The 22,997-nt window shown below is 39.7% G+C and overlaps 1 protein-coding gene across 3 annotated transcripts in view; it reads right to left on the bottom strand.

Annotated features, from left to right (window-relative positions):
- LOC107143771 (patr class I histocompatibility antigen, A-126 alpha chain-like) overlaps positions 1-216 on the bottom strand; it is a 6,053-nt gene extending 5,837 nt beyond the window's left edge. For all 3 annotated transcript variants that reach the window (XM_048805090.1, XM_015487511.2, XM_048805091.1), the window contains exon 1: positions 129-216. In XM_048805090.1, coding sequence (XP_048661047.1) covers positions 129-201 — 73 coding nt within the window. In that variant the 5' untranslated portion in view covers positions 202-216. The remainder of the gene's footprint in view (positions 1-128) is intronic.
- Between the last annotated feature and the right edge of the window lie 22,781 nt (positions 217-22,997).

Genomic DNA, 22,997 nt, shown 5'->3' with positions numbered 1-22,997 from the left:
GAGACAGGCTGGGGAGGGTCTGGGCTGCGGGCGGCGGGGACGCACCTTCCCCAGGTCCTCAGTGCTCACTGGATGGTCCCCTCGCTCCTCCCACCTGGAGGCTATTTCCCTCCCAATCATGTGCTCACCCGCCCAAGTGTCCCTCAGGGCCAAGGCCCCCAAGAGCAGGAGGAGCAGCATTGGAGGCGCCAGCACCCTCATCCTGCAGCTCTGTGAAGATTCTGCGACTTGGAGTGGGGGGGGGGGAGGTCGCTGTGGACTTTAAAATTCAAACCGCAGTGACAAAGATTGGCTTCTTTAGGAGAAGACGACATGGGAGTGAGAACTGTGGACCAGTCAGGAGTGCCCAGGCAGAATGACCTGGCCTAGGTTGGGAGGAGAAAAGTGGCTCTCTAGAGCCTGAGAGCCACGCCCAGGGCTGGGAGTTTGCCCTGAACCCTCCTCCTTACTAATCATTCTTTGTCTCACCATCCCTTGATTTCTGACTCAGGGTGTAAAATCAGCAGTTCTCAAACGTTTTGGTTTCAGGATCTTTATATGCTCTTAGAAAGTAGTGTGCACTCCAGAGGTAGGTAGATTTATGTGGGTTATGTCTATCAATATTTGCCATATTAGAAGTTAATGCCATTTTTCAGATATTTTATTCTTCCTGAATATTAATAACTAATTGCATGTTAAATAATTGCATGAAAAATGTGCGGCACTCTTTGAAACAGTAGTTTCAAAGAAAAATAACTTTTCCCAAATTAAAATATTTATTAGGAAAAATGGATCATTTTACTTTTTACAATTTTATTTGTCAAAAGAGAATGCTAGATATTCATATTTTGTGCATTTAACTTGTGACTTTGGTTGAAACAAAAAAATGTAGCCTCACACAAATATTTATAAGAGGAATGTTTTTAATAACGTTTCCAGTATTCATCTTTGATACTACACTAAAATGATACAAGTGTTAGCTTCTTAAAAGTTCTTTTCCACAAGAACCATAAAATACTGTCATTGAATAGTCCATATTTTATCCATTAAAGTCTGTGGATGTGACTTGTACATTGAATTGATCTTGTGCTAATGCATGATATTTTTTAAAGTCATGCATTGTTTGACCAAGCTATATAGACCTTCTAGTGTTAACACATTTAAGTAAAATTAATCAAGTGGTCTTATGTTGATTATTTTGATATCACCACAGATTTCACCAGAAAGTGTTGTAAGTACTTGGGAGTCTGTCAGGTTGATAGTGGTGGATGCAGGTTTGCCCAGATTTTTTTTTCCTCTTGAGAGCATACATTTTATCATTGAATATATTGCTGTCAGTGGATTATCTCAAAGGGACAGGTTAAGGTCATTTTTTAGAACATTGGCCAAATATTGAAGTGTAATTAATACCTCCCCTGTCATTCATTCTTTTAATCAGGAATGGTATTCCATAAAGATGATGCTAGTAAACCTCACTAAATGGCTTTTGGTGACACAAACTCCCTATTGTTGAATGTAGTAGGTGTGTTTTATGTGTACTTCCCCTTTTTATCAAATAAGTGTATTTATAATGTGCACAATGGAATGTCAATTTAATAAATTTAATGATTTTTAATACTTCAGGACATATTTAAGTGAACTGGAATGCCTTCCCTTCTACAGTTAAAAGGTGCTCAAGAACACAATAACTATTATTGCAGTTTGGTACCATTACTTCCACTTTGCTGAGTTTTATTTATTTTAAATAATGTTTTAGTGATATTATAAAAATATTTTTTGATAATATAGATCCTGTGCAATAGTCTAAACACCTCTGGGGGTTCCAAAAATGACACTTTGAGAATTGCTGCTCTCAGTAAACTGTGGAGAGATCCCAACTGGTTCCATCCTCTTCCCTTGATTCACTGCCACTACTCTAGATAATTGCTAAAACATGTAGAAAGATATGGTGTTTGTGAACAAGTAGTGAAATTATGCAGAAAACAAAAATAATTTCTTAGAAATTTAAAACTAGTCACAGAAATGAATAAGTCTATAGGTGATTTGGGCAATTAAAATAGTACCAGAAAAGAAGTCATATACCTAGTAAAAAAGTTATAGTTGGACTAAGAGCTAGGGTGTCCTAAAGATGTTTAGATGTTTCAGATGTTTAGAGTTTCGACATTTTCTTTTCCATATTTCTATAGGATATGGCTAAATGAAGTGAGAAACAAAAATGATGGAGGAAAACCAAGGAAAGGGGATATGTGAAATGCAGTTAAAAGGAGCCAGCACAAGAATGGAGGCCAAGTGTGTTCCCCCCTGAGGTGAAGGAGATCCAGGGAGTCAGCCTGATCCAGTTGTGAAGGCATCCAGTCCAGGTCTGGCAGGACTGAGAGTTCTAGGATTGGTGTCTTAACAAAGACCACATTGGTGGAATCCTAGTTATGCCTGAATATATTCATGGAGATTTAGTCTGTTGGGCTGCAACACCACATATTGAGGAAATTATGAAGAACAGAAACTTATTCTCTCACTGTTAGTAAGGTTGGGAAGTCAAAGGTCAAGGCACTGGCATCTGGCTAGGGTCCTCCTCTTGTTTACTCATGTGGGACAGTTTCAAATGTGCAGGCTCTGAAGGGACTATGAGGCAGTCCTTACCTGAGTCCTACTTTTTTTCCATGTGAAAAGAGAAAGAATTTCATCCTCTAGGAGTGAGAAATGGGGAGGTAGAGTGGGATGCAAGAAGGCAGGAGAAAGTGAGAAATGCACTTTTTGGGGGCAGAGAGCCAACTAACCTGGAAAATGGTATTTGGAGAGAGCAGTACAGGGGGCCACTCAAGCCTGTGTTTTTCTGGTCTAGGCGTATGGATTATTTTTAGCTTGTAACATACTATGGTTAAGATTTTGTGATTTTTCTGTATCAAATATACACTATAGTCATACATTACCTAATGACATGAAATGTGTTTTGATTCTTTGAATCGAATATCACCCCGATACCAAAGCAGATAAGGACACATCAAGGAAACAAAACTATAGATCAGTATGCCTGATGAACATAGATGTAAAAATCCTTAATAAAATATTAGCAATTTGCATTCAAAAACCCATTAAGAAGATCAGTTCCATCCAACATTGCAAGGTTGGCTCAATATATGAAAATCAGTAAATGCAATGTATCACATAAATAGAATTAGAGAAAAACATTACATAAACATCTCAGTAAATATAAAAAAATCCCTTTAACAAAATTCAGTACCTATTCACGTTAAAAACACTGAAAAAACTAGGAATAGAAGGAACTTGTGTCAACATTGAAATTTTATATATGTCAAACCCAAAGCTGATGCCATACTAAGTGGAAAACAATTGAAAGTATTTTCTTTAAAAACTAAAATAAGACACAGATGTTCACTCTCACCACTCCAATTCAATACAGTACTTGAAACTCTAGCCAGAGCAATCTGACAAAAGATGAAAATTAAAGAGATAAAAATAGAAAAGGATTCAATATCCCTGTTTGCTGATGACATTATTCTATACTTAGAAGACCCCAAGGGAAAAAAACACACACACTTTTAGAGCTGATAAATTCAGCAAAGTAGCTAGATTCAAGATCAACTAGCAAAAGTCAAACTATCCTAGACACCAATAATGATCCTACTGAGAAAGAAACCAGGAAAATTCCATTCACAATATCCTCAAACAAATAAAAAACTGTGAATACATCTAAACAATCAGAGATGTGTACAGTGAAAATTATAAAAACATTGAAGAAAGAAATTAAAGACATTAGAAAATGGAAAGATCTCCCATGTTCTTGGATTGGCAGAATTAATATTGTCAAAATAGCCATATTACCAAAAGTGATGTACAGATTCTCTGCAATCCCCATCAAAATACTAATGATTTTCTCAAAGAAAAAAAAAACAGTCCTAAATTTCATATGGAAGAAGAAAAGACCCAGAATAGCCAAAGCAATTATTAGCTATTAATCAGAGCAATGCTGGAGGCGTTAAAAATACTCAATCTCAAATTATGGTGCAGACTTGTCATAACAAAACCAGCTTGGTATTAACATAAAAACATACAGGAAGGCCAGTGGACTATTATAGAAGGAATATAGACTGACCTACAGAGATCCAGTCTTCCGATCCTTGACAAAAGTGGCAAAAACAAATTGGAGAAAACATAGCTTTTAAACAAATGGTACCTGGCAAACTGGATATCCATATGCAGAGGAATGAAACTGGATCCTTATCGCTCACCCTGCATAAAAATCAACTGGAAGCAGATCAAAGACCTAGGAATTAGACCAGAAGCATTGCAACTGCTAGAAGAAAACAGGCCAACACTCCAACATGTTGGCTCAGGCATCAACTTCCTTAATAAAACTCCTACAGCTCAAGAAATAAAACCAGGGATCAATAAGTAGATATCAAATAAAAAGATTTCTGCAGAAAAAGGAAACAAATAAGAGAATGGAGAGAGAGCCTGTAGAATTGGAGAAAACCTTTGACAGATACTCTCTGACAAGGGATTAATATCCAGAATGTATAAAAACTTTAAACACTTGCCAGAAGAAAAGCAAGTAACCCTGCCAATAAATGAACAAAAGAACTAAACAGACATTTCTCAAGAAGAAATTCAAATGGCATTTCATATATACATATATGTTTATATCTATATCTATCTATCTATATCAGAGAAATACAAATCAAAACTCCATTGAGAGTTTATCTCTCACAACTATTAGAAGACCAATCATCAAGATTACAAATAATAAATGCTGTGGAGGATACGGGGTTAAGTGTACACTTAAAACATTGTTGGTTGGCCTGCAAATTAATACAACCACTTTGGAAATTGGTATGAAGATGCCTCAAAAAGCTAGGAATGGCACCGCCATATGACCAGTTATCCCACTGCTTGATATTTGTTCAAAACAACTAAAATTAGCATACTCTACTGAGATATGCACACCTACCACTGTTTACAGCAGCACAATTCCCCAATATCCATATTATACAACAGATCTAGGTATATGTCAACAGATATATATGTGCTATATGTACACAGTGGCGTTTTACCCTGCCATAAAGAAGAATGAAATAATGTCATTTGTTAATAAGCTGATAGAACTGGAGAATATCATGCCAAGTGAAACACACCAGACTCAGAAAGTCAAGGAGCAAAATTTTCTTTCCTATGTAGAAGCTGGAGAGGAAAACAAAGAAACAAACAAAACCAGAATAAAGAGGAATCTTTAGATCAGCCATCTCTGCCCTAGTCCTTCCATAGTCTGATCCTCTTCAGAGCTGCTCTGGCAGCCTTGCAGGGCAGTACAGCAGCGCCTCCGTGTGGCCATGTGGCTGAGCACAGATGATCTGAACTGCCATTTTTGTGTTAATTTGGGAGTTCTGGGTCTCCCTAGGATTGCAGCAACTGTACAGGGATCTGTGCACAAGTTGGCGCTTTTATCCCATGTCAGGTTTGGAATTTCCAACTGTTACTGAAAATACAAGATAAAATATATTTCCTCCCGTTGATCGACAGTGGACTCTTGTGCCAGGGAACCTCCAAGTCTCCATGCCATAAAGGCAGGTTCCCAGTTTATGGATAAACCTCCTGAACAAAATGCATGTCCTCAATTTCCTGAATGGAGCCTTGTACCACTGAATCCCTGAGACTTGTTCCCAGGTTCAAGGGTCCCCTTTACTGGGCCAGATTTTTTAACCCTAGTGTTAGGTGGTAATTAGTAATTAGCAGTAGAATACAAAACAATAAGGTAGAAGGGTGTTAGGATGGCCTTAGGCCTGAGCCTAAAGCAACTCCATTTTAAAAACTCCAGTTTAACCTGCAGTCTCACTAGGCACACCCATAGAGTCCTCCAGTATGGCCTCAAACAAGTTGCTTCCCCTCACCCTTATAAAGAGAGTGAAGCCCCTGGCAGGCTCTCCTGGCCTAAGAGGGAAAGGGGAGAAGATCAGGGTGGAGACCACCAGACCAGATGTTTCTGACCCCAGGGTAAATGATGTCACCAAGAAATCTGGTGGTAGCTGATAAAGACTGAAAGGAGGGTCAAAAGCCCCAAAATGCAGTATAAATGGTAGAGTAAATGAACAGGGATTCAGCCAGCTGAAACAAGGATGCACTCCAGCTGGAGAGCCTGGTGAGGACCTGACATCCAATCACCTGTCATCATTTCCTGAGCCTCTGCATGATCCTCACCACTCTCAAACTCTACCGAGTCATCTGGTCCTTGGTGAGAGCTGCAACTTCTCCCTACAACCCTCTCCTCAACCAGTCATTCACTCCATGCCAGGAAAAGCCTGCCTTGGTTCCGGACCTGATCACCTCGGTCTGAATGAGTGTGCATCTGCTGGACATAAAGCCTAAGGCTTAAGACTTTTGAATTTAGCATGCAGAGGAAATGTCTGTCATTAGCCTGTCATGATTAAGTGTGTTTTGCAGTGCTTAGAATTAATCTAGAATTGTTTGCTGTGTCTATTGCAGTGCCTAGCATTAAGGTTTGTCATTTTCATGATTAAGAACCTATAGAGGGAAATTGTATTAAGTAATTAATTTGAGTGAATAAAACATTGAAAGGGGCAGAAGCACGTGGACATTCTTTATTTCTCCCCTTGACTGCATAAGTCGCCATTTTGCCCCCTCGAGACATAGGGTCATGGGGTTTTCTTTAAATTTCCTTTAATACTAATGAACAGCCAAAGTGGTGGTACACACCTGTAATCCCAGCAACAAGGGGAGGCAGGAGAATGGAAAGTTCAAAGCCAGCTTCAGCAATTTATGGAAACCCTAAGCAACTTTGTAAGACCTTGTCTCAAAGTAAAAACTAAAAAATGGGCTGAGGATGTGGCTCAACGGTAAAGCAACCCTAGGCTTAATGTCTGGTAACAAAAACAAACAAACAAACAAAAAGAACCCCAAAAACCTAATATATAAATGAGTAACTCATAGGAAAAAAATAGGGGTACTAACCCTGAGAATAAACAGGGGGAAGCAAAGGGAACAAATTAAGAAATAAGTCCAGAGGGAAAGATCTATGGGGAGTTCCTGCCAGAATCTTGCAGGATCACTGTAAAGTTAGGATTTATAGCCACAGGATTCTCAATGTGTATCAGAAGGGACTTTAGTAGCACAGGTGCACTAAGGTACAGTTTGCCTGGTTGTGGACCCCATCTCCTCTATTAACATAGAATTGACTTGTGCATGAAGCCCCCCTGAATGGGATGGTCACCACGACAGTTACCAAAAGGACCAACTAGGGTAAAACACTACCCTGCTCAGATTAATGAAGGTGGCAGAAGGTGGACCCCTGTTCTCCTGATAAACATCAAACTTAATAATTTGGAAGTAGTATCAAGTTTCCTTTGTGTTCTCTGCGGAGAGATAATGACCCACTCTCTTTCTCCCTTGAGAGCGTTCTTAGCTTGAGCCTTACTTTCACTTATTATAAAATTCTCTTGCTGTTTTTTTCATGTCTGACTCTAAATTTTCTTTCATGGGGCACAAGAATGGAGGCCTGGAGCTTCAGCTCCCCATTTACCTGTGACACTGATGGGGCAGGCGTGAGAGGAGCCCCTGGAGTGTTGGCCTAGGGTGGTGAGGGAGCCTCCTGAAGAGGTGAACATGGGGAGGAAACAGGGACATTAAGGGAATGGAGGCCCAAGAGGGGAGGGGAAGGAATCAGACAAAAAAAAAGCCCTGGGAAGGGCCAACCTAGGGAACACTGTGAGGGGGGATGGGTCTGTTTGGGGAGAGGTTCAGGGTCATCTGGCTGGGGTGCTGAAGGAGGGCTCCATTTTTACTAGGCTGGTCATTACACAGGTATTAGCTGTCCGTCATCAGTAGGCCACTGTATGTTTTGGACAGTCTTCTGTATTACATGCATAGAGTAATTCACACACACACAGGGAAGAAATGCAAAAAAGAAGCAGATGCAAGAGGATAATTGACTAAGGGGATCCCCCTCTTCCACTAATACTGGGGTGCAGGCAGAATCAAGGAGAGGAGGGAAGAGAAGGCCTGTGCCTCAAAGTGCAGTGCCCACCTCTCGCCCCCTGATTCTCGGGTTCTCAGGCTCCCACTTATTATTCTCCAATGTCATGGTCTTTTTTCAGCCCACCCCAGTCATCCTGCAACAAGCCTTGGCTACATGGATGTCTTGGTTCAGTAGGAGCTGCTGCAGGAACAGGGGGCTATGGGCTGGCATTTGGCTACACAGCTGGCAGCCATGGAGACAGAGGGTCAAGAGTAGGTGTGGCAGTAGCTGAAGACCACAGGGGGCTACTGTAGACTTGTGAAGAGTAGGAGCCCAGGCATCCACCCAGCATCTCCCCCGGATGCTGAGGTAGTCTCCAGACCTTCAAGTTCAGGTGTCCAACTACCATCCCTCTAGATGTCAAGGGTGGACCCTTCTCCAAGACACCAGATCAGGCACCCTCTTGGAGCCTGGAGAGCCATCTTTCCACAACCCCAAGAGTCCAGGACACAAACATCCTGCCTCTTCTTTTTTGGGACCTAAGCAGAAAAAGACCTGTTGCTATTTTCCTCAAGCCTTATCCTCACCATTTCTCCAAATTAATGGTCCTGTGGTTTTGAGTTTATTTTGATCCCTGCCATGTGCCACCAGAGTTTGGGGGTTTTGTTCTGGGGATTCTCCTGAGGGATCCACAGTCTGCAACTGGGGAAGGACTCTGACATGGGAAACAGCTGTGAATTCTTGAGCTTAGGCTGCTGGGATCATCCTGTGCCTGGTTAAGATCCCCCTTCTGACTCCAGGAGGCTGTGAACACAGTTAGTGGTCAGAACTCCTCCCTGGTCATGAAGTTCATGCTATGTCCCGAGTGTCGAGGGTGCTGTAGGGCTGCTGAGTGAGGGATTCCAGTTGGGAATAAAGTAGTAAGTAGCCCCTGCCATGCACACATGCACAAAGAGGACCCCCAGGAACATCCAAGAAAACTACCTGCCTTTCCTGGGCTCCAAGGAGATCTTGTCCTTGGATTTATTGATTCCTTGAAAAGTGTTTATCTGTCCTGTGCCTGGCTCTTACAATACATTAAACCAAAGTCAAGCAAAATCCACTCTCCTCAAGGAGCTAACCTTCAGGTGGGGTTAATAAATAATGAGGTGACTGCAGTAAAAGGAGCATCAGAAAGTAGAGTGATTTAGAGAAAAGGAACAAAATAGGGATAACAGAGATGGTTGTAATTATTTTAATTATTGTCCTCAGAGTGGGGTTTCCTGAGAGGTGACATTTGGTCACTGCCTGCACATTCTGGGCTGTACTGGGGAACACCCGGCTGCAGCAGGAATGGGAGTGGGCCCTCCCAGGACAAAGGGAAGACAACGTGGCACAATCAGTATCTATGTGTGCATGTGCAACACTGGTACAGCTCACTAGTAACTATAGAATACTCTAGAATGTTTGTTACCATACGGGGAGACAAACAGGCTAACATGTGAAGGGGGAGCGAACAGAGGACATATAAGGCAACTCTTCACTGTGCTCAAGGCTCAGCTTCTCTTTTGTGCCTCATGAAGTCTTCCCGAAATCCTGAGTTTGGGGAAACTGAAGTTCCCGGTATTTGGAGGAAGGTTGGGAGAGGAGGGAGCAAGCTGAGGTGGGGTTCACACCCAACTCCATCTCTGTGCTCTTCTCTTGCCTACAGAGGATTTTTTGTTCTTTATAGTTATACATGACAATAGAGTCTATTTTAACATAACACACATATTTGGGTATAACTTCCCATTTTTGTGGTTATACATGATGTGAAGTTACCCTGGTTTGTAGTCATATAAGAATGTAGAAAAGTAATGTCCCATTCATTCTACTGTCTTACCTATTCCCATGCCCCCCCCCCTTTCCTTCATTCCCCTTTGTCTAATCCAATGAACTTCTCCCCCCTCCCATGAATTGTGAGCTATGGATTTTGAAAATTGGCTTATATTACTTATCATGATAGGCTCCAGTTCCATCTGTTTACTAGAAAATGCCATAATTTAATTCTTATTTATGACTGGTATTATTCCATTGTGTATATGTACCATGTTTTCTTTTCCATCCATCTGTTGAAGGGCACTTAGGTTGGTTCCATAGCTTAACTCTTGTGAATTGAGCTGCTATAAACATTGATATGGCTGTGTCACTTAGTATGCTGATTTTAAATCCTTTGGGTATAGACCAAGGAGTGAGGTGACTGCATCAAATGGTGGTTTCATTCCAAGTTTTCTGAGGAGATTCCATACAGCTTTCCAGAGTGGTCGCATCAATTTGCAGTCCTATTAACAATGTATGAGTGTAACTTCTCCCCCACATCCTCACCAACATTTCTTGTTTCTTGTAATCTTGATAATGGCCATTCTGACTGGAGTCAGATGAAATCTCAGTGTAGTTTTAATTTGCATTTCTCTAACTGCTAGAGATGTTGAACATTTTTTTTCATACATTTTTTTTTTTTACCAATTGTGTTTCTTCTTCTGAGAAGTATCTGTTCAGATCCTTTGCCCATTTATTGATTGGGGTATTTGGTTATTTAGTGTTAAGCTTTTTTAGTTCTTTGTATATCCTGGAAATTAACACCCTATCTGAGGTAGAGGTGGTTAAGATTTTTTTTTCCCATTCTATAGGCTCTCTCTTCACATTCTTGATTGTTTCCTTTACTGGGAAGAAGTTTTTTAGTTTGATACCATCCCATGTATTGATTCTTGATTTTCTTCTTGCACTTTAGGAGTCTTGTTGAGAAATTCAGTTCCTAAGCTGACATGGTTGAGAGTTGGGCTTACTTTTTCTTCTAGTAGGTGCAGGGTCTATGGTCTAATGCCAGGTTTTTAATTCACTTTGAATTTTGTGCAGGGTGAGAGATAGGGCCTAATGTCATTTTGCTACATATGGATTTCCAATTTCCCCAGATCATTTGTTGAAGATTGCCTACTGTATTTGAGGTGTAATTGAATCTTATATGATCAGCAAATGCCCCCTTGGAGTAGGAGGATAGTTACCACCTGGCGTGATATAAAATAAAAGTCTTTGTAGCCGTAAGATTCTCCAAATAGCAACACTGAGAACAATGCACAATATCTTGTCAACACTCTTTTTTATTGGTTTCAAGTAGAAATTATATTTTGAATGTATTATGTTTAATAAAATAATAATTTCATCTATTCCTTTTTCTTTTAAAATGTACTAGCAAACTTAAGATTGCATCTAGGGCTCATAGTTGTGGTTGAAATTATAGTTTTATTGGATAGGACTGTCATAGGAGCTTAATAATTCTATCTTCTATGTTCAGGTCTGTGACTCATTTCAAATGGTTTTTGTATATGGTGTTGTTTTCTCTTTGGGTCTCATTGTTCACCTCTGTTTGTTAAAAGGATGATCCTCTCCCTTTTGGGTTCCTTGAGTCCCTTTCCATCTGCTTGAATATTGCCTACTGAATTTTGACGTACATTTCTAGTTGTGCATCTTTATTCTATCCTAGCGATGTAGACTATCCTGCACCAGGTCTTTGTTTTATTACTTGAATGCAGTAGTAAATCTTGAAATTAGTGTGCATCTTCAAAGTGAAAAAATATCTTGACAAAGTTTTTTTCTCACTTTCATACAGATTATAGAGTTCAGTTTGTTAGTTTCTAAAAATAGGCATCTTGATTTCAATTGGAAATACATTGGATCAGTAGATCAATTTTGATAGAACTGATACCTTGTCAATATCAGCTATTCAAATCCTTGACTATAGTATTTTTATTTAGTTTTTATTTATTTTCTCTTGATCATGGCTTATAGATTTTAGTGTAAAATGTTGCTGTTATGTTTAAATATTATATGTCCCCCAAAAGCTCACATGTGAGACAATGCAAGAAGTTTTAGAGGTGAAATAATTGGGTTATGAGAGTCTTAATCTAACAAATGAATTAATCCTGATAGGGATTAACCAGATGGTAAGTGTAGACAGGTAGGGTGTGTCTGGCAGAGATGGGTCCTTGGGGGTATGCCTTTGGGGGATATATTTTATTTTTGTTAATCACAGTTCTCCCTCTCCCTCTCCCTCTCCCTCTCCCTCTCCCTCTCCTCCCTCCTGATGTGATGTCCTGAGCCAGTTCCTCTATTGCACCCTCTGCCATGATGTGCTGCCTCAAGCCCCGAGGAATGGAGTCAGCCCTCTGTGGTCTGAGATCTCTGAAAATGAGAGCTGCCAAATAAACTTTTCATCCTGTGATATTGATCTTGTCAGATCCTTTAGTGAGCAATGAAAAAACTGACTAAAACAATTACCTAGTTTTTAAGAATGAGTACCTAAATATTTTATTTCAATGTTATTATAAATGGAATTTAGGGTTTCCCCCCAAATACTACAATGCCAGGGCAGGCCAATACAATTGACTTCAGACCTTGCCATGTTTAAATTCATTTATTAGTTTGAGGAACTTTCTTTGCCTTAGGATTTTCTATGTATACAATTATGTCATCTGCAAATTAAGACACTTCATCATTTGTAAATTGAAACATAGTCTTTTCAATGTATATTTCTTTCATTTCTATCTCTTGCCTCAAGACTCTGGCTGAGATGTTGAGTTACAGTGTGTAACAGAAGAGGTGGGAGTCGACACACTGGCCTATGAGTTATGGTTTGGATCCTGAATGTCCCCCAAAGGCCCAATATGCCAAAGGCTTGGTGACAGTCTAATGGATGAAACCTTTAATAGTGGGATCCTGTGTAAAGAGCCTAGTTTATTAGGGGTGTGCCCTTGGAGAAGTGACTGAGACCTCTGTCCCCTCCTCTTTCTCTTCATTTCCTGGCATCATGAGGTGAAGGGACCTCCTGCCACATGCTCGTGCTGAGGTACTGTGCCCCCCCCACAGGCCCAAAGCAATGGGGCCAAGTAACTAGGCACTGACACCTCTGAAACAGTGAACAAAATAAACCTGTTCTTATTTAAGTTGATTGATCTCAGGTGTTATTTCACAGCAACACAAATCTGACTAACACCATATCTTAAATAAAATGGACTTTCATCACAAAGTTCATTGTTAGCTGCAGATTTTTTTAGAGATGACCTTTATCTGAAGAAGCTGCCTTTTACTCCTGATTTGCTAAGAAATTGGATCAAGAATAGGTTTTGAATTTGTATAATGCCTTTTCTTTAAGGAGATGTTCCTGTGGTTATTCTCCTTATCCCATTAATATGGTAAGTTAGTATTGATTTTTAAATATTCATCAAAATTTATAGTCTAGGATAAAACTAACTTCATCATAATGTTTAAATTTGATTTGCTGATATTTTGTGGATTCATGAGATATATTAGTCCAAAGTTTTCTACTTTCTTATGTGAGCAATTTAAAATTTAAATAAATGTATACATGTATGCAAATATCATCACAGTACAATTATGGAATAATTCCATTATTGTAAGAAATTCCTCATGCTCATTGCCCTGCCCTCACTCCCAAACACAAATCTTCATTTGAATTCTATGGATTTGTTTCACTTGACATTTCATATAAAATGGAAACATATAGTCTGTGGTTTTTTTATTGGTTGTTCAAAACATTACAAAGCTCTTGACATATCATATTTCATACATTTGATTCAAGTGGGTTATGAACTCCCATTTTACCCCAAATACAGATTGCAGAATCACGTCGGTTACACATCCACGTTTTTACATAATGCCATATTAGTAACTGTTGTATTCTGCTACCTTTCCTATCCTCTACTATCCCCCTCCCCTCCCCTCCCATCTTCTCTCTCTACCCCATCTGCTGTAATTTAATTCTCTCCCTTGTTTTTTTTCCCTTTCCCCTCACAACCTCTTATATGTAATTTTGTATAACAATGAGGGTCTCCTTCCATTTCCATGCAATTTCCCTTCTCTCTCCCTTCCCTCCCACCTCTCGTCTCTGTTTAATGTTAATCTTTTCCTCATGCTCTTCCTCCCTGCTCTGTTCTTAGTTGCTCTCATTATAACAAAGAAGATATTTGTCATTTGTTTTTTAGGGATTGGCTAGCTTCACTTAGCATAATCTGCTCTAATGCCATCCATTTCCCTGCAAATGCCATGATTTTGTCATTTTTTAGTGCTGTGTAATACTCCATTGTGTATAAATGCCACATTTTTTTTATCCATTCATCTATTGAAGGGCATCTGGGTTGGTTCCACAGTCTAGCTATTGTGAATTGTGCTGCTATGAACATCGATGTAGCAGTATCCCTGTAGTACGCTCTTTTAAGGTCTTCAGGGAATAGTCCAAGAAGGGCAATAGCTGGGTCAAATGGTGGTTCCATTCCCAGCTTTCCCAGGAATCTCCATACTGCTTTCCAAATTGGCCTCACCAATTTGCAGTCCCACCAGCAGTGTACAAGTGTACCCTTTTCCCCACATCCTTGCCAGCACTTATTGTTGTTTGACTTCATAATGGCTGCCAATCTTACTGGAGTGAGATGGTATCTTAGGGTGGTTTTGATTTGCATTTCTCTGACTGCTAGAGATGGTGAGCATTTTTTCATGTACTTGTTGATTGATTGTATGTCCTCCTCTGAGAAGTGTCTGTTCAGGTCTTTGGCCCATTTGTTGATTGGGTTATTTGTTTTCTTATTTTTTAATTTTTTGAGTTCTTTGTATACTCTGGATATTAGGGCTCTGTCTCAAGTGTGAAGAGTAAATTTGTTCCCAGGATGTAGGCTCCCTATTTACCTCTATTATTGTTTCTCTTGCTGAGAAAAAACTTTTTAGTTTGAGTAAGTCCCATTTGTTGATTCTTGTTATTAACTCTTGAGCTATAGGCGTCCTATTAAGGAATTTGGAGCCCGACCCCACAATATGTAGATCGGAGCCAACTTTTTCTTCTATCAGACGCAGAGTCTCTGATTTGATATCAAGCTCTTTGATCCATTTTGACTTAACTTTTGTGCATGGTGAGAGAAAGGGATTCAGTTTCATTTTGTTGCATATGGATTTCCAGTTTTCCCAGCACCATTTGTTGAAGATGCTATCCTTCCTCCATTGCATGCTTTTAGCCCCTTTATCAAATATAAGAAAGTTGTAATTTTGTGGATTGGTCTCTGTGTCCTCTATTCTGTACCATTGGTCCACCCGCCTGTTTTGGTACCAATACCATGCTGGAAGTGTGAATCAGGCGGTATAGCGATACCAGATTTCAAACTATACTACAGAGCAATAGTAATATAGTCTGTGTTTGTCTTCTGTTTGGCTTCTTTTCACTTAGCATATCGTGTTTGTGTGTGTGTGTGTGTGTGTGTGTGTGTGTACGCGCATACACATGCACATGCATGCACATACACACATACATGCACATACACACATACATGCACAGTTGAATCCAGGGTCTTGCACAATGCTAGGCAAGCACTCTACCACTGAGCCTCATCCAACCCTACCATGAGTTTTCAAGTTTATATATGTCTCAGAATTTCATTCCTTTTTATTGCTGAACATTATTTCACCGTAAGGAATTACCTGATGGGGTTTAAAAGGTATGGAACCATTTAGGTTTGTATGACTTCTAGTGTATCTGTAGATTCATGGGAGCATTTCAGAGGATATGATGCCAATGATTCATTATATGTAATTATATATTACTATGTAAGTTATTAGATGTCTGTTTTCCACATCAAATCTGATCATTGACTTTCTTTCTGTGTTATTCCTCCCTCTGTGGTGAGCCAGTACAACTATCAGTACCACTGTCACAACAAGTGTAACTCCAACATATGACTTCTTCTGTTTAATGTAACCAAATTTCTGGGTCTGAGACACTCTGACTGTCTAATATTGATTCTTTCACCAATCTCACTGAAGACTCATATTCCTGCTGTCTGAATCCCAAGTCACAGAGCAACAAGGAATGCAGCCTTCCTCTAATCCACCATCTTGACCATCTCATAGATGACTCTTTGCTGAGTCACCCCCATGTCTCTCAGGGGAACACCAACAACCCCCTCCACACTCCCCACCAGAGGAACTAGCTCGCCAGCCCCTTCCTCCTCAAACATCCTGAGTCCTCAGCGTACAAGTAGTGGGACCTTCACACCTGCCTCAGTTTTGTGATGGCCTTTTGCCCTGTAATATTTGGGGTTCTCCAACTGCTTCTCATTGGTTACCCCAATTCTTTTCTGGCTACTTTCTCTGTTTATCCTTTTCTGAACCTCTATATTCCACCCCAGATTCTTGGTGACTCGAGGAAAAATATTCTTTTTTAAAAAAAAAAAATTTATATGGTTATTTTTATGTGGTGCTGAATATCAAACCCTGTGCCTCATACATGTGAGACAAGTGCTCTACCACTGAGCCACAACCACAGCCCAAGAGGAAAAATCTTGAGATATTTGATGGGTTTTTGGCTAGAGAACACTCTGGTAATAAATCTAAAGATCTCTTGATTGAAGCTCAGATGCTGCAGCCCTTAGGCATAGGAGTTGAGGCCTTCACCTCAGCCTTTTGGGGGAGACAGAGCTTTTCACTAGCAATTGAGAGATTCTTGGCAAGGGTGAAACTTAAGCCCAGGAATTATGAGATTTTGGACCCTGGTGCCCATTAGGATAACGACTTCTTCTATTCCTTTTACCTTCTTATCTTTATCTCCAGAACACAGAACATCATGGGACTCTCAAGGGTCAGAGGGGTGCCCTCCATCTCTGGGTCAAGATGCCCTATTTAATGCCTGTTTGTCTCTTGTGTTTAAACAACAGCTTTCCTTACTCCTTAGCTGCCTTCCTGATACTCTGTCCCTCCAAGGCTTGCATCTGGAGTGTCAGCTACATAAGAAAAACTGGTTTGAGACCAAAGGGAAAAAGTGTCACTTCTAAATTTAAGCTTCAGTGTTTTCTCTTTACTTGTACTCTGGGACTCTGCTCTCTCATTAAATTCTTCCCTAAATGATGATTGCACAGGGAAGGAAAATGGAAAAATCCCACCTGTGCAAGTTTTCTTTTTCTTGAGAACCTTTTCCTGAGGTCCACCCTCTCCTGGGACTTCATGGGCTTCTACAGTCTTTAAATATTTGGATGACTCTAATTCAAATTGTACTCTGGTCTGATGGATGTTCCATGTGTCTCTTTACTAGGGTAATTACAGGTGTGTAATTTTTAAATTCTTTTTTTAAGCTCATTTTTTTTTGTAAATTCACCTTTGTTCCCTGTATCTAAATTAATATATTTTTGTTCTACTGAGTCTTGTTTTAATCTAACTGAAGTTTTTAGTCCTATGTGTTATACTGCTGTTTTTTTTCAGAGGGTAATTATTCAAAGGTGAATTCTCAAATACACCAGAAAAGGACAGACCCCTGAGGACCCCTTCACATGGTCCTAAAACAGAGACTAAACAGTGATGGTATTGACATAGATCTGCATCATGACTAGGCAAGTGGCCATCTGAACCATTGATTCAGTGTCCAGGTGTGATTGATGGACCCTGTCCCAGCCACCCCCAACTGTGCAGGACTCCTCCAGGTCTATGCCCTTTATTCTACAATATATTGATCACTGTCACACTGAGGACATTTGTAACAGGTTTTGTTTTAATTTCTGAAGGGGAAAATGTGTAATAAACACCTGTAGTTCTTTTGACTCTTACCTGTGGGGAGCATGTACTTGGCAAAAAGCTGTGCAATCTCTATTTCCTGTTTGATTTCATGTAGGTTTGTGCACACCTGTGTATTATATACTGTGTTTACATACATGCTGTGTCTATGCATCATTTAAATGCTACCAAACTGTCTTATAGACATATGATCTGGTTTATAGATAAATTTTTAAAAAATTGATTCAAATGACTTTTAGTTCTAATAACTTAAATAAACCTTTAACAAAAAGGTCAATTTAAATTATCCAAAAAGATAAAAGTCAAAATGCCTTAAAAATTACTAATCCACATGTTTTTCTAGGTGGTCAGCGAGTCAAGAGTGTTGGTTTCTATAAAATGTATTGTGTCCAGTGCTTTTAAGGTTTTTCTTCATCAGAAAAAGATGGCTTGAAACATTAGCATTCATTTTCATTGGTAATCAAAAGTCAACAATTGAAATGGGCAAACTAGGTTCAGCATAGAAGGTATAATCAGTTATAAATATGTTTTTTAGTGGAGATACTTGATTATTTTGCAAAGTTAAAATGCAGAACATCAAGTTCTAAATATATACTCAAGTACTCTTGGCTTATTAACTTCTTTAACAAATATCTGTAAAGTATTTTAAGTGATCTTTTTTTATAACTCTGGTTCTCTTTATGGTATTTAATGTTCTGTAACTGAATAAAGGTAACCTGTAATCAATAAGCGATTTAAAAATTTTATGTCACTCTTCACAGTGGGATGGAAATTTAAGTTTAAATGTATTTTTTAAAGTAGTAAAAGGAGAGTCTGATTTGCTTAAAAGTTTTGACAATGTGGAACATAAAAATACTTTTTCAAAAAAAAAGGATGTTTAGAGCCCTCAATTCTGTTTGCTTCCTGCTTCAGATATAATGTCATGTTATGTTAAATGATATTCAGATAGGCTCAGGAAACAATATATGATAACTTTGTAGAGAAAAACATTTAAAAAGAGGCAAGGATCAGCTTCAAAAATAAAAAAAAAAAACTTTAGAATTCCTTGAGAGCCTTGTCTCACCTGAGATAAGTCTCTGCCTCTCACCCTAACAAGATGAGTCAAGTTGAGATGGCTCCAAAGTAGACTAGAATTAAACTCATTTGAAGTTATGTTCATCCTCAGAAAACTTGGAATGAGATCACCATTTGACCCAGTTATCCTACTCAGCATATACTCAAAGGACTTAAAATCAGCATTATAGTGTTATACCCACATCAATGTTTATAGCAGCTCAATTCATAATAGCTAAGCTATGGAACCAACCTAGGTGCCCTTCAACAGATGAATGGATAAAGAAAATGTGGTATATATACACAGTGGAATATTACTCAGCCATAAAGAAAAATGAAATTATGGCATTCACCAGTAAAATGGATTGAACTGGAGACACTCATGCCAAGTAAAATAAGCCAACCCCCCAAACCAAAGACTGAATGTTCTCTCTGATATATGATGCTAACACACATGGAGTGGGAGAAGAATAGAAGTTTATTGGATTAGACAAAGAGGAGTGAAGGGAAGGGAGCGGGGATGAGAATAAGAAAGAAAGAAGAATGAACAGGACATAACTTTCCTATGTTCATATATGAATATATGACCAGTGTAATTCTACATCATGTACAACCACAAGGATGGAGAGTCATATTCTATGTATGTATAATATGAACAAATTTGTTCATATTATATACTGTCATGTATTATATACTGTCATGTATATTTGAAAAGAGCAGATAAAAAAGTTAAACTCATGAAAAATAAAGTATGTTCAAAAGATAGATTTTTGTTGTGAAGATTACTGAGATCTCAAAATAAAGGGGATATAATACAAAATAAAATAAAAATTTTGGGTCAATTATAAAAAGTATTTAAAGTTTGTAAAGGTTTAAAATAAAGAAAAATTTGTAAAGGATTTTTTATGTGATTGAGTTGATAAATATATGGTTCTTTGTAGAATAAATACATGGATCTTTATGGAGGCTAAACAGACACCAAAGATACATTAGTGTTATTATAGAAATTATGCTTCTTGGATCAAAGTTATTATACAACAGTTTTGCTTTTGTAAAATCTTAGAACCATTGTCTATCAGTGCTTTGCAGAATTACTACTTCTAACAGAACAACCTGAGTTAATTTAAGACAATAAGTTATCACCTACAGGATTGAGAGGATATAATGCTGAATTCCAGTACTAATAGTTACCCTAAATATTGTCCCTAAGTCAATGAAAGAGATAACTGTAAAATTATAGACATTAAAGATAAAACCCATTACTCCCTCCTCAAGACTGGTGAAACTGGCCTATTGGATATTTAAAATCAAAACTTGAAGACAAAAGCCAAGAAAGTAAAAGGCTAAGGAAAAATCAGTCAATATTTGACCCTTGCCCTCTAAGGTCAGGCAGGACCCAGGGAATGATGGGATACTCTAAGGGACATCAACTCTGGCAAGTCACCTGACCTCCTGATCAGGGGGCTGTGAGGACCCTAGAGAACAGGAAGCAACCAGTGAATATTCTGCAGAGAATTATTGGAGAAGGAAATATCCCTGATGCTTCCAAAGGAAGCCATGAGTGGTCAGCAAGAGTCTGATCCATCCTGGCAGATGAAATGGCTGGTAGAGGAAAGCTAAAGAGGCCAAGCTTCTTCTCACAGTTCCCAAGAGTGATCCCGGAAGAATCTCAACTGCCCTAAGTGTAGGATAAGGTCTATTTTTGAACAATTTAGTCTTAAGTCCTGGAAGTCAAGTATAAGCAAAGCACAGCCATTACGTGGACATTTAAAAGGAAAAACAATATTTTGATGTATACTTGTGTCAGTCCTCCTAAAAGTCAGTAAACTAGGTGGTTATAAAAAGAGGGCTCTTGTGCAGGAGAGCCTAGTAAGTACCACAAAGCACTCTGATAGAGTGACAAGTTTGTCCTGAGTTCATTTGAGCCTAATCTCACAAATCTACCAAATTTTCTCACCTCCTACATGGATGGACTGGGTCTGTGTTTCTGGCTTTCAATCTACCCCAAAGCACAGCATCCATCAGAGCTAAATGGGCTATACCACTCATTCCTATTCTGGTAGGATTGGGAATAATTCCTGGGTGGATACAGTGATAGGAGGTCTATTTACCTCCCTCTCCTATCATCTAGATTTATCTAAAGATCTCTGTGTTAGTGTAGAGGAAATAGCAACAGTCATAATTACCCTGCAGAACCAGGTGGACTCACTAACAGCAGTCACTCTCCAAAAGTGGAAATAATTGTATCTATTTACCATCAAGAGATTATGTCTCTTTCTGGAAGAAAAATGGCAGTTTTATGTAAACCAATCTGGTGTAGTTAGAGATGCAACAAAGAAATTAGCAGACTGTCCCTCCAGGATTAGGCAGCACCATCAGATTCATAAGGATCATGGTCAAAATTTACAGCTGGGTGTTTTGGTACAATCCTTGGTGGGATTCTTTCTGATGCTCCTTCTAGCTCTGTTGTTCAGACCCTTCCTGTTAAACCTACTGTCACAGTTGATCTCTTCTCATCTAGAGGCTGTCAAACTCCAGCTGGTGCTGCAGCAGGGCTTCAAACCCATCCCATAAATGGACCCAAATGCCCCATTGATAGGGTGAGAGGGTCATGATTCCCAATTAGGTGGGGAGAAGGACCCCAAACATGCCTAAATCAACTACAGGAGGTGAGACCTCCAGCTCCTCAGCCACCCCAAAAGAATTTTGGGATTATGTCTCTCAGGGGTCGGAGTACGAGAAACTCAGCATGTAAGAAACTCACCAGACACTGAGACCTTGGGTCATGCTCTAGCTTGACCCACTATGCTCTACTTTCGAAGTGTTACTTTCCCTTTCCCTTTTAATAAATCTATGCTCTGTCATTTCTGCTCACTTGTTTGATTGGGAAGCCAAGAACCTGGGCCTCATCTGGACATCCCACAAGCAACAGTTTTGAGGCATGATTTTTGGTGGATTGACAAATGATATGGATTCCTGGTCTCCGAGACCACATTTCTTGCTTTTCAGCAGTGATTGATTTACATCATAATATGAATAATGTGTGAGTGGACCTAGATCCTCTACATTGGCCTTTTGACCCCTTATGCCCCATTATTAGGTCCATGCAAAGTAGGAGGGCTCTTATGTCTTATCCAAATATGTTTAATACTATTAATATTAAATACATATTAAATACATATTCAGTATTAAACATAACCACTATTCTGTAAACTGCCCGTTCATCTTTTCTTAGAGCAGTTATTCAGCAGAGAACTTAAGAGGGTATTTTCTTTTGGTTTTGGAGAGGTCTCACTTGAGTTATGTATATTTCCTTTCTTCCATCTTGACCACATTCATTAGAGTCCTCTATCTTTTCCTGTCATCCTGGTGTTTAATACATCACCAGACAGAATAAGAGTCTGTAAACTGCGTCTGAGAGCAAAGATGTCGGTTCAGGATTCGGCTTGAAGCTTCACTCTTGTCAGCATATTTCATTAGAAGTTTTCATTTTCATCTTTATCCCAGTGAGGTGTGGGGACCTCTTAGGTTTCTGACCCAGAATGTGCCAGGGGAGGGGGAAGGTAAGGTGGAGGAGAGACAGTAGCAGGTCTTCTGTGGGTGGTGTTTGGGGGCGTATAAAGATCTTATCTCCAGTATCCTTACATGGCATATGAGCTAAAAGAAGACGGTTTTCCATGTCATAATGAACGGCACAGTCAAGATGCTAGATGAAATACTGAAAAAAATTCTGGATGAAAGAAGTTTAGAAACTTGGACTAGAGGTGTAGTTCCGTGGCAGGGTTCTTGCTGAGCATGCCTGGCTTGGATCGCCAACATCTTTTTTAAAAAGTTCAGAAGCCTAGTCTTGCACTACTATGCAACTTCCCAGTCATTGTTTCGGGATGCAATGGTGCACTTCGGCCAACAGATGGCGACAGAGACCGAAGTTCAAGCTGTTTTTCTTCTTCTGCAGCGGAAATCCCCGTGGAAACCCGACTATTCGCAGGGGCTCTCCCCACGCAGCCTTTGCCTCTCTCTTCTTTCTCACATTACATCAATCTGCGAGGTTCTGACAGCGGCGACGGTGGGATATGGAAAACCAGGGACAGGAGAAGGGGTGACGGGCAGCTTTCCAGACCAGCCCTGAAGCCCTCCTGCTTCCGGGACCCAATTGTAGGGCGTCAGGCTGCAGGACAAGTGGACGACCTGGGTCAGGTGGTGCATCCTGTAGATCCTACTGTGGCCCCGCTAGAGCTGAGCTCCACCCCCGGAATTCCGCTCCCGCACCCCGACCCCCGACATTTTCTCCACTAATGTATTATCATCACTTAGTGCGGTCCCACTGAATAAATATTTGTTGAATGAAAGAGTGAAGTAGAAAAATTGAGGCCATGCTCCTCTAAATTGTTTATCTGGG

Source organism: Marmota marmota, unplaced genomic scaffold (genome assembly GCF_001458135.2).
Source record: "Marmota marmota marmota unplaced genomic scaffold, marMar, whole genome shotgun sequence".
Classification (NCBI taxonomy): Eukaryota; Metazoa; Chordata; class Mammalia; order Rodentia; family Sciuridae; genus Marmota; species Marmota marmota.
The sequence above is the reverse complement of the archived record's forward strand: the minus strand, read 5'-3'. Positions and strand labels throughout refer to the sequence as shown.